Source organism: Littorina saxatilis, linkage group LG12 (assembly GCF_037325665.1).
Source record: "Littorina saxatilis isolate snail1 linkage group LG12, US_GU_Lsax_2.0, whole genome shotgun sequence".
NCBI lineage: Eukaryota > Metazoa > Mollusca > Gastropoda > Littorinimorpha > Littorinidae > Littorina > Littorina saxatilis.
The window spans coordinates 55,971,395-55,984,224 of record NC_090256.1 but is presented as its reverse complement, the minus strand read 5'-3'; the positions used below and the strand labels follow the sequence as shown (position 1 = coordinate 55,984,224).

The 12,830-nt window shown below is 41.1% G+C and overlaps 2 protein-coding genes across 2 annotated transcripts in view; both read left to right on the top strand.

The window, feature by feature from the left end:
• The window catches only part of LOC138982295 (uncharacterized), a 333,833-nt gene that overhangs the window by 154,496 nt on the left and 166,507 nt on the right, over positions 1 to 12,830 (top strand). The window lies entirely within an intron of this gene.
• Positions 3,276 to 12,696, top strand: LOC138983141 (somatostatin receptor type 2-like). Its single transcript, XM_070356549.1, has 3 exons — positions 3,276 to 3,338; positions 6,297 to 7,006; positions 12,423 to 12,696. Exons 1-3 carry the CDS (start codon positions 3,336 to 3,338, stop codon positions 12,694 to 12,696), a joined length of 987 nt encoding a protein of 328 aa, XP_070212650.1. The 5' UTR covers positions 3,276 to 3,335.

The window sequence follows — 12,830 nt, the reverse complement described above, 5'->3', positions numbered from 1 at the left end:
GGAGCACCCTCCTGTAGATGCACCATGCTGAAAAATGTACTTATGAATCAAGCATTGACTGAAATAAACAATTTATATATCCAGCACAACATGCAATTCATTAACTTTTGACCCTAACCTTTAACACTTCCCAAAATAAATCTTTGGTGGACATTGCATCGACGCTGTTCATTTTGAATGAACATTTTTCTTGTAATAGCTGGAGTGTGTTTAGCCTGTGCTGTACTGTAAACGCTGGCGTCTGCTGTGTTGACTTACTGATGACTGTGGGACCGAGGTGGCTGTGGTCTTTGGTGACCGTGATAATGCAAATGGGCACTGTGCGTGTAAACTTACTCTTGTAGCTGAGTGTGCTAAGCCTATGCTGTACTAAGAACAATGCTTTGTTGTTATGGTTGATTATCCATATTTCTGGTGAGTACATTTGTTTTGTTATCTTGTACTAATAACGTTACTGATGTTACTGGGCTGGATAAGCTTTGATCTTAGGTGATCGTGGCAGAAGTGGTATTGTTGTGCGTGTGACAATGACTGTCTTTATCTTTGTCAAGAGTGTTTTTGATGTTTTACTGTAAGTGCACATTTTTGTGCGATTTTTGTTGTTTCATGTGTAGGCTGTATTGAGAACGTTGGGGTCTGGGGTGTTGAGTTAGGCTACTGATGGCCGCTGTGGGACCGGAGTAGCTGTGGTCTTTTGTGACCGTAGAACAATGCTTTGTTGTTATGCTTGATTGTCCATGTTTTTGGTGAGTACATTTTTATTGTTATTTTGAACTAAGAACGCTACTGGTGTTACTTAGGCCGGAATAGCAGTGGTCTTTGTTGACCGTGGCAATGGTCACCGTGCATGTAAACTCACTCTTGTACTTCTGTTGTCTTTTGAGTGTGTATATGCTGAGCGTTTAGTGGATTGAGGTACTTATTTGGGAAGAAATGTAGCTTTGAATTATAATGCTGGATGCAAGCGATGGCTCACAGCTTTGATCATCAGAAGTCCATCAAAAAGATTAATATGTGAAAATACAAAACGGAACTGTTAGTCCTGCGAGACAGTACTTCCTGTTTTAAGCATTGTTGTAGATGCGATAGACTTCCTGCTGATAATTGGGTACCATCTCAGTTCAGCCGCTCAGTCACTTGACCAAAATCATTTGATTGCTCACTTCATGTAAACTGGAAGGCAAGGATAGTACACCCAAAGAACCAGACACAAAGTACAGCTTTAAAGTATTTTTTGCTCTACTTTTCATAAGTTGCAAACAAGTATTGAACGGTCGTAGAACTTTCAAACTGGTATGGACGTTTTACTGATATATGGCTTTTTGTTCCACATCTCGTTTGCTGAATTTGCTGATATATTTAGGTGTGTGGAATGGGTGTGTTTGAGTGTTTGTTTAAATTACCATTTTAATCTAATCAATCTTTGACATCACAGTTGAAACAGGTGTACTTCATCACACACACACACACACACACACACACACACACACACACACACACACACACACACACATCCATGTTAACCTCTTTAAAACTAACTTTGGATTGCCTACACCTGTTGCCATCATTTTGCTGAAATAATGCTGTCCACCAACGTCCATTCCAGCGGTCAGAGGCAGTGACCATGGGCAGTGAGAATACGTCATGTCTTGTGGATGAAAACAACCGTACTGTCTTCACCTTCTTCTCTGAATTCGCTTATCATTGGCCCGGTGAGTTTAACATACATTTCTGTTTATTCTGTTTTATTCAATGAGTTTTATTGTGTTCAGGGGCGTTGATGCAAAACGTGTGCTTTTGTGTGTGTGTGTGTTTGTGTGTGTGTGTGTGTATGTGTGTGTGTGTGTGTGTGTGTGTGTGTGTGTGTGTGTGTGTGCGCGCTCGCGTGCGTTTGTGTGTGCGCGCGCGCGTGAGTGTGACTTCATATGTATTCTTCAACAAATTACCACATAAATGTCAAAGCATCCCATTTGAACACAAAACCGACACTATCAGGAAGCGCAAACATGTTACTGCGGCTGGAATGACCAGCATTATTGATACAACCAGCTAATCGTAGAGTCGAGTCATACAATATCGTATGCATTATGCATATATATATCGTGTGGTCAAGAGTAGATCAGCTGTGTGTGGAACTGTCGTGGAGCCAAACGCCTGCAGGCCAATTATGCTGTTGGTCCCGACACGCGACTTTGAGAACTGTAGGTGTGAAAGTGTTTATTCCCGCGAATTATCGCGTGTCTGCACTCTGTTAGGATCAGTTAGGGACCATAAGACTTAGGAATACATGCATGAATGATAAGAAAGAGAGAGAGAGGAGGGGGGGATGGGGAGGGAGGTGAGAGAGAGAGATGATAATGATGATGATGCAACACTATTTAAAAAAAATAGAGGTTTAAGGCTACGCCTTTTTTCTAACCTGTCCTTGCAACCAACAGACATTTCTAGTAAACCATAAACAAGTAGAACAATCACACAAGCAAACAAAGAATTAAACAAATTAGCATGAAAAACAGCAAACAAACAAACAACTGAAAAGAAATTAGCAATAAGGCAAGAGAGAGAGAGAGAACTGAGAACTGAGAACTCAGAACTTTATTACATAAGGATAAAGATTTTAGGCTTAGCCTAATCTTCCAACCTGTCCTTGGAACATATACAGAGAATAATTGTAAACAAAAGCAAAGACTGCGCACATACCTCATCAAAGTATTAAACTAATAAAACAGAGAGAGAGAGAGAGAGAGAGAGAGAGAGAGAGAGAGAGAGAGAGAGAGAGAGAGAGAGAGAGACTCAGACTCAGACTCAGAACTTTATTACAAAAGGATAAAGGTTTTAGGCAAAGCCTATTCTTCCAACCTGTCCTTTATACAACACATAAAGACAGACGCACATTAAAAATATAAATTCAATCATATAAGATACAGAAATACATTGTATGGAATGAGAGAGAGAGAGAGAGAGAGAGAGAGAGAGAGAGAGAGAGAGAGAGAGAGAGAGAGAGAGAGAGAGAGAGAGAGAGAGAGAGAGAGACAATGACAATGACAAATCTTTATTTTTCGATGGTGACAAGAATAAGCATAGATATGCTTTTTTGCATCTGGCCCTCGCCCTAAAGAGGGACTAGAGAGAGAGAGACAGAGAGAGAGACACACACAGAAAGAGAGAGAGAGTGTGTGTACGTGCGTGAGTGAGTGCGAACGTGCGTGTGTCCGTGCGTGCGTGAGTGCATGCGTGTGTTCATCAGTCTTTTTCTTTCAACCTTTTCAGGTCAGACTGAGGTGGAGGTGCTGGTATTGTCCGTTGTTCTTGTTGCTGCCATCTTCGGTAACACAATGGTGAGCTGCTGGACGCAGTTATTGTACTCTACCATGGCGGGCGATACACAAATATATTTCACTCTGCCTTTTAATCCTTTCAAAATATTGAAAATACACAACTTCAAGAGCAAAATCAAACCTTATGGATTTTTACTGGACTTTTGGTTATTGTGTTTATCACAGCAAAGCAACTATAATACCACCAGCACCACTGACCCCACCCCTTCCGATTGATTTGTTCCGACGGTTGCCATTGAGACCAGGGAATTTTCTGATTAGAGCTGATTTATTCGTTGATTACGCAGACAGGTCAGAAGGGGAAACGATCGTTAATTGAGTTTTGCGCATTGTGCACAGTGTGAATGTGATGATTGAACGATTTTGCAGTGAACTGCGGATAGATTTAGGTGACTGGATTTGATTAGCTCTGAAAGAGAAGCAAGGTCACTTATTAAAGGTACCGTTCTTCCTGGGTACATGGCCATCTTCTCCGTCACAGATCTAGCTGTCTAGTATGGCAATCCGAATGGTGCAAATGTCCCTTCTAGCTCTTGATGTCTAAATAACGCATTATTTAGCTAAATAACGCGTTATTTAGCTTAACAATGCTTTATTTAACTATATCATGCATTATTTAGCTAAATAATGCATTGTTTAACTTAAACAATGCATTATTTACAGATACAGAAAAAAGAGAGCACAAAGCACTAAACAATGCATTGTTTAGCATAAATAATAGATTGTGTCTGTAAATAACTCATTATTTATAAATAATTACGCGTTTTCTCTAAACAATATATTATATGTAAATAAAGTGTTATTTAGATAAATAAAATATTATTTAAATAAATAAAATATTATTTAGATAAATAAAATATTATTTGGATAAATAAAATATTGTATGTAAATAAAATATTATTTAAATAAATAAAATATTATTTAGATAAATAATTTATTATTTACTGTTTTTGCCTTGAAATAGTATTATTACGCTAAATAATGCTTTATATAGCTATATAATAGGTTTCCGCTATATAATTCATGATTTGGTAAATAATACATTATATACCGTAAATAAAATATTATTTACCGTAAACAATATTCATTGTTTAGCGCAGTGCATCGAAGCCGATATTTCTCTTGTTGTTTTTTACCACGTGTTTCCGTGGATCCACGAGAGCTCTGTTGATTCTCAAACTGACCAATCAGACAACTAGCATCTGTCTCGGCGTACTAAAGCTACATCCGCTTCGCTTCCGACCATCTTCTTGTCAGGTGGCTAACTTCAACTGATGGTACAACAGCAGCAATTTAGTTCGCAGTCGTTCATTCTCCATGTCCAGATGTAAAAGATGTTCCCCCATAAAACTTTAAAATACGAACCCTTTGCAGTGCCAGTTCCTGGACAACCGCTGTAGTTAGAGTTCTGATCAATTCAGCGGGAACGTTCCCTTGTGCTTGTGTAGCCATCTTGATTACATTTGGATTGGATTGGATTGGATTGGATTGGATTGGATAAGATTTACAGTCCAGTGAGGTTACCCTCATGGAAATTCGGGCTGCTTTCTCCCCGGGGAAAGCGAGCTGCCATACACACGGCGCTACCCATATTTTTTTTTTCCTGCATGCGTGTATTCATGTTTCCCGAGACTTAATGCCGTGTGAGATGGAATTTTTTTTAAAACTTTATTCCAAGTCCCACGGGTATTTGATGGACATTTTTATCTATGCCTATACAATTTTGCCAGGAAAGACCCTTTTGTCAATCGTGGGATCTTTAACGTGCACACCCCAATGTAGTGTACACGAAGGGACCTCGGTTTTTCGTCTCATCCGAAAGACTAGCACTTGAACCCACCATCTAGGTTAGGAAAGGGGGGAGAAAATTGGGGCCTGACCCAGGCCTGAACACGCAACCTCTCGCTTCCGAGCGCAAGTGCGTTACCACTCGGCCACCCAGTCCCTTGGCGGAACCGGATGTGGAGTACCGGATACTGGGTTTGCCAAGACAGTGGAGAATCAACAGCGCTCTCTCGGATCCACGGAAACACGTGGAAAAAAACAACAAGAGAAAAAACGGCTTCGCGATGCGCTAAACAATGAATTGTTTACGGTATATAATATTTTATTTACGGTATATAATGTATTATTTACCAAATCATGAATTATATAGCGGAACCCTATTATATAGCTATATAAAGCATTATTTAGCATAATAATACTATTTCAAGGCAAAAACAGTAAATAATAAATTATTTATCTAAATAATAAATTATTTATCTAAATAATATTTTATTTATCTAAATAATATTTTATTTAGATAAATAATATTTTATTTACATATAATATTTTATTTATCTAAATAATATTTTATTTATCTAAATAATATTTTATTTATCTAAATAACACTTTATTTACATATAATATATTGTTTAGAGAAAACGCGTAATTATTTATAAATAATGAGTTATTTACAAACACAATCTCTTATTTATGCTAAACAATGCATTATTTAGTGCTTTGGGCTCTCTTTTTTCTGTATCTGTAAATAATGCATTGTTTAATTTAAACAATGCATTATTTAGCTAAATAATGCATGATATAGCTAAATAAAGCATTGTTTAGCTAAATAACGCGTTATTTAGCTAAATAATGTGTTATTTAGACATCAAGAGCTAAAAGGGACATTTGCACCATTCGGATTGCCATAGTCTAGGCTTTCACGTGGATTCAGAGCATACTGACATTTTTGCTTGTGGGGTAACTCAGATGTACACTAATTTGTTGATTTAAACAATTTTGTTCAAAGAATTACAAATAACAATTCGACATACAATTAAACCAATGAAGCACAACAGCTTATTTTGAAACGTGCTCTTAAAAAACAGTATAAGATCAAATTTGGTGGATGAATATCAAAAGTATAATGGGGTTTGTAAAAGGAGCAAAAACTTGTGATACATGTTCTTATTCCAGGTCCTAATAGCCATGCTCAGAACGCCACGCCTGCGGACCAGCATCAATTTAGTGGTCGGCAGCCTGGCGGTGTCCGACCTCCTGACAGCGTCCGGCATTCCCTTCATCATCGTGACGCTGGTCAAGCAGCAGTGGGTGCTGGGCCCCGCGCTCTGCATAATCATCGTGTATGTCCAGTTTGTCTTCGGCATCTCCTCCACCCTCAGTCTGACTCTGGTCAGCGTGGAGAGGTACCTCCACGTGTCCGTGTCTCCGGGACGCACCATCTCCCTCCCGGCCACTCTCAAACTCCTGGCTGTGTCCTGGGTCGTTTCGTTTCTCTTTCCGGTTCCGGTCGCGCTTGCGCAGACCGTGATGACGCTACGCTGCCGGAACGAGAATCTTCAGTTCTGCGGGGTCACGTGGCCTGACCGCATTCGTGATGACGTGTACATGGGGAGTCTGATCGCTCTGTTTTTCGTGGATCCTGTCGTCGTCATGACTGTCTGCTACGTCAGGATTTTTATCATCGTCAGGTCGTCGTCTGCCAGAGTGAAACATGGTGGTGGTGGTCGTGGTGGTGGTGGTGAAGCTGGTGGTGATGGTGACAGTGGTGGGCATTGTTGTCAGGGGTCGTCACGGACGAGTGACCTGCAGCTACGCTTGGTGAAGATGAGTATCAGCATCGTCCTGGCTTTCGTCTTCATGTGGCTTCCCTTCTTCATTCTCAGGTAAACACCATATGTATGTAATTTATTTTATTTTTACATCTCGTGTGGCTGATCGTACCATGCGTTCTATTAGTTTTCAGTCTACAGCCAACAAAATGGAAAAGGGGGAAGTCGGGCTGTGCTTGAGCGAATGCTTCTAGATGTAAAAATTAAGGTGCTGGTTTGGTCATACTTTACAGTTACCCCTTAGGCTTATAGTTAGGCCTATTTATTTTACACTTATGTCATTTCAGTTTACCCGAAGACATATCTTCACTTTACGCATATGTCAATCTGCGAAGGAAAGTATGCAAGAAAATTGCAGGGCTGGATCTAGTGTATAAGAGGGATGGGCTGCCAAAACTAGACAGGATAACAGGGGCTGGCCGCGCAACGCCCTCAAGATGCTCTTGGGGTTTAGCATTTGAAAGCAGTATTTAGGGTTTCTTCATGAGAGAAATGGTACATTTGCCGCGTAAGAGCGAGGGGGCGGCTTCCAATAGCACTTTAACGATGTATTTTGGGTTTCTGCTTGAAACAAAAGGTACATTTACCGCGTAAGGGAGGGAGAGGGGGGGGGGGGGGTCTTCCGATAACATTTTAAAGGGGTATTTTGGGTCTCTACTTGAGAGAGAAAAAAAGCTATATTTCACGAGTAAGGGGGGGAGAGGGGGCTTCCGAAACACAGGAAACTCCCCTAGCCCTAGATTCAGCCCTGACTTGGAATGTTTGATTAACTATATACAGTACTCCTCGGATAAGGTGACCCCCCTTGGGACCAAAAAATTTCGTGATCTTATCCGAGGGGCACGTTAACCGATCCTCGAATAAGATCAATTTCAGTAGAAAAAAATTGATCTTATCCGAGGAGATCAGAGTTTAGTTTGAAGCCATATAAAAGACTTCCCGCCAATTGAAAGTCAATGACGTGATAATATTAATGGGCAGATCCAGAGAGAGACACATGATTGACATACATACTGACACTGACACAGAGACCATCTGCATTAGAGAGAGAGAGAGAGAGAGAGAGAGAGAGAGAGAGAGAGAGAGAGAGAGAGAGAGAGAGGTAGAGAGAGAGAGAGAGAAAGAGAGAGAGAGGGAGACAGAGAGAGAGAGAGAGCGAGAGAGAGAGAGAGAGAGAGAGAGAGAGAGAGAGAGAAAGAGAGAGAGAGAGGGAGAGAGAGAGAAAGAGAGAGAGAGAGAGGAGGTGAGGTAAGGTAAGGTAAGACAGACAGACATAGAAAGAGAGGAGAGACACAGACAAACTGATCATGACAGACAGAGATAAAGAGAGGAGACGGAGAGAGAGACATAGAGTTAAAAAGAGGGAGATCGAGAGAGAGAGAGAGAGTAGGGGCGGGAATTGAAAGGAAGAGAGAGAGAGAGAGAGAGAGAGAGAGAGAGAGAGAGATTGGAGGCTGAGAGAGAGAAAGAGACATGATAGAAGAGAGAGAGAGATGGCCAGAGGGGCAAAGATAGAGAGAAAGAGAGAGAGGAGAGGGGTCGGAGACTGAGAGTGAGAGACAGACAGACAGAGACCATGAGAGAAGAGAGAGAGGGGGAACGAAAGAGAGAGAGAGAGAGAGAGAGAGAGAGAGAGAGAGAGAGAGAGAGAGAGAGAGAGAGAGAGAGAGAGAGAGAGAGAGAGCTTCCAAATATCTCAAATCTTCAACAATGTCCTTTATTTTGGCCTAAAATTGGCACTACTCAAATATCGCTTATGACATGCATTACAACATGAGGTCAATTCTAGCCTCATGCCTCTGCAGAAGGGGAGCGGGCACACTGCAGTTACATCTGTCATCATCCACGCGATGGGTTAAAACCAGAACCATCTAACTGGATTTCCACCATTTTGAGAAATGGCCACTTGAAGATTTCAACCCCTTATAACAAATAGTAAACACAGGATTGTAGCCCTCATATTTTACACACTTGACTTAGAGGTAACACTGGTCATGCACACTAGTAATCAATTTAATTGAACAACTTTTTCATATGCAAAAAATGTATAATTTGTTCTGCTTCCAGAATACACTCCTGCTCTTTTCTCAGTTCTGGAGCTAGAAAAGCCCAGTGCACCATAGCTGCTTCTGACTTCCACACAGACCCCACTGTGGCCTGTGCTACAGCAGTCAGAAGCAGCCTCCTCACACATAGCATGTTCTGCTTCCAAGCAAAGCTTATACTGTACATTAGTTCAAATCGTTTTTCAAAGTTTATTACCGTCATAAACAAACAAATGTCAAGTCACTTGCAAAAATATCATCAAGGACTCATGTATTCATTCATTGTGTGGCCTATTAATGAACGCAACACGCATAAATAAAAATTAAATTGCCGGTACTTTTCATAGCGAAAAAAAACCACAACACACACACAAAACTCTCTCTGAAATCATTACACTTTTTTTTTTTATTGTGTTTTTCAAGAAATCCCAACGGTAATCTTATGTTGTATCAGCTCATATCGTTTTGCGTTACGCACAAAAACTACAAACCCAATAACACTAACAACAAACCAAACGAACAAAGCAGCAAACAAGCAAGCAAACAAACGAATAAACACAAGGCTGAAGGCGCATTTTAACCACACAATGCAAATGGTAACAAAATCACGAGCTTTAGATCCTGACTGCATGCTCTGTTCATTATCAAGAAAACAAATAGGCATTCTTACCTTTTGTTGTACTTTCCTCTTCACAAAATGTTGTGCAGAAAGGTCGAAATAAATAATACACATTTTGCACTTTTAACAGTCGACCTCCTGTACTGCTTTTGTCTCAGCCGTTTGACCAGTTATTCCTGTGTAAAATTCATCTCTGAGTGTCTTCGCTTTTCGAACACACCTTTTCCCGTAGTCCCGGGTTGCAGAGTCTTTAAGTTCGGCTGAACTTCTTCTCATGAGGTGTCACATAGGATGCTTCCTTCATCGATGACAGAATTTTCTTTGTTGGGGTTCCATAAACAGATGGAAGAGATGCTGTGGTAGTTTCACCTTAACCGGGAGCAGTGTCTGACATATATACTACAAGCTGATGTGAATACACCTACAGGGTAACAGAAACCGTGGAAGCACACACAGGAGAAAGATGTACAGGAGTTGGGTAGCTTGATTCATTTTTGAGGGGTGGAATCACAATCAGCAAGTATTGGAGTTGATGCATGACTCGAACAGGAGGATAACCCCCATTCACCATGTTCTCAAAAGGATCTTCGATTGAAGAAACAGCACAATCGTCATATTTTGGGGTAGATTTTGCCAATGGAGACGCATCAAAGTCATCAGGTTTCACTTTTAGCATTGGCAGAAAGGAGATTATGCAACCGTAATCCGTGAATCCGAAGGACAGTCTCCTGAAATGCATGGTGCTTCTTACTTGCCTGGACGTCCTGATTCATCTCCTTTCAAACAGCGTCTGCAAAAGACATGGATACTATGAATGTTATCTCCTTTGAACAGGCAATTACTACATGTACTTCTATTTTAAAATTATTAACCGATAATTAAAAAAAAAGGTAATTGCCTCCGTATTATCGCTTCTGCGTTAAAACTTTGGATAATTTTCGTGTTTCTATTCACACAAACAAATGAAACATTAGTACTTGATTACACTCTGACCACTCATGCTCATCAGTTTGACATTGTGATAACCTCTGAATAACAAAATATATTAGAGTCAATTAAACTGACAAAATCCATCAACCAAATCATTCATTTATCCATCTTTACAAGCATACAGAAATACTGTCAACACTCACTTACATTTTTTAATTTTTTAACAAACACTAAAGAGCTGCATGGATACACTACAACATTAAGGCATGAGCACATGCACACACCGTCACACACAAACACACACTGACACAAACAAACACACACGCGCGCAAGAACATTCACGCTGAAACAAACACATTTACCTGCCTGTGTTTTACAATTAGGAAAACAAAACACAAAAAGCTAGGAATCAGTTTGCAGATACAGGATTTAGACTGAATCAGAAGGTTAATCCCCTATATATTTTAAAAAGGAATCTGAATTTCAGCTTTTATGGTCTGTTCAAATGGGGAAAAAACATAATACATGAAGATACTCACTTGAATCTGTGTCCTGACTCGAGCAACAGCCAAATTGACTGTACAGCAGATGTAAAAATGGCAGAGAGCTGTTCTCTGTTCAAGTGTTTTCAGAAAGTGGACCATCCTTTTGTCAGTTTAGCACACCCCCCCCACCCCACCCCACCCCCTTGCACCCACTTTACCACCAACCCCCCTCCCCGGCCCCAACCCCCTTATTACCACCCTCCTCCCTCAATATCAAGGGACTGCAATCTTTCCTAATTCATTCTTCATACACTCTTTATCACAGGAAAGTTAATTGTGTTTAAACCCTGTACATCCGGAGTCAGGAATTCGGATACTGACACTTGACAGGTGTCACTGACCTGTTTTAGTTCCCACAGTCTATCAAATTCCTTTTTCTGTCGACAGCAGACTCTACTACTGCTAGTTACACTATTCTGTGTGCTGGAGGAAATCCTACACCACACAGAAAGGGTCAAGACCAGATACCACTACCGCGAATGTGCGCTTATCTGGCTGCGCTGAAAACAGGAAAAGTGACTGTGACACAGCAAGCAGAAGAGGTCAGGTGACGATGGCTGCATCTGGCTCGCAGTGAAACACTCCCCTTTCCCCACAGGCCTCAGTAGCAGAACAGACTAAACTGAACTTAGCACGTTCTGCTTCCAACCTGGATGGAGTTAGAGGGTTCTGCTTCCAAGATGAGCAGGAGAAATGCTTGGAGCCAGAACAAATTATGACTTATAAATACGCAATTATGCAAGATTTTCAAGAATCCTTCACAGAAAGTGAGAATCATGTTACCATAAGTCAAATAACTATAAAGTTGCAAAACATGTTATTTGGAGGTAATTGGTTCTGGTTTTAGCCCATCGCACGGGTCTCACTCTGTCAAAGTGGTTTCCGTTGGCAATTTGATTGGTTCAGCGACTTTTTTGGCGGGAACTATTTTCCAAGTTTTATTTGCGAAAGATTTCCTCATCCTTCTCTTTGTATTGGGGAAAATAATCGGGCCAAATAATCTGATGACGTTTATATTTGTGCGTCACTTCTCTTTTGACGTCATATGGAGAGAAAAAAACTCTGTCCAGGCTGCAAAATTGGGAGATTTTTTCCCGTTTCAGTTTCGCTTGATCTTAAGCGGTGGTCTTCTGCATTTAGAGACCAGAACGGGGGTCACCTAAAAAGAGGTGTTCCCGTATCCGAGGTCACGCTAAGCGAGGTTTTCTTAGTCATACAAAGAAGGCTTTAGGTCGGGACCAACACCCTGATTGATGTTATCAGAGGTGTGACCTTAAACGGTAGTGACGTTAACCGGGGAGTACTGTATCTTCTTTCTCTCTTATTCGCAGCTTCATGGGTGTACACAGTTCCTCCATCACGTCAGAAGAGTTCACCCCCACCCTCGTCCTCGCGCTCTCCAACACGGCGCTCAACCCGCTTCTCTACGGCTATTTCAACACCAGCTTTCGTCGAGAGTTCAAGGCTATACGGGGCACGTGCTGTGACGCTAAGTCACGTGACGTGCGCAGCGAGGGTGCGCGAGTGAAAGAAGCAGACTGTAGTTGCGGCAAGACAAGAAGAGCAGTAGACACTATGATGACCGACGGGATGAGGGATAGTTAGCGAACAACAGGATCGGGAACTGACTTTTTTCTGTACTTGAGGGACACACAAAGATACAACTCACTGCTAGTGTTGTCTTCGTGTTCAGTGTTTAAAAGCTTGCAACATCTTCCTTGAATTTGAACACTAATGGT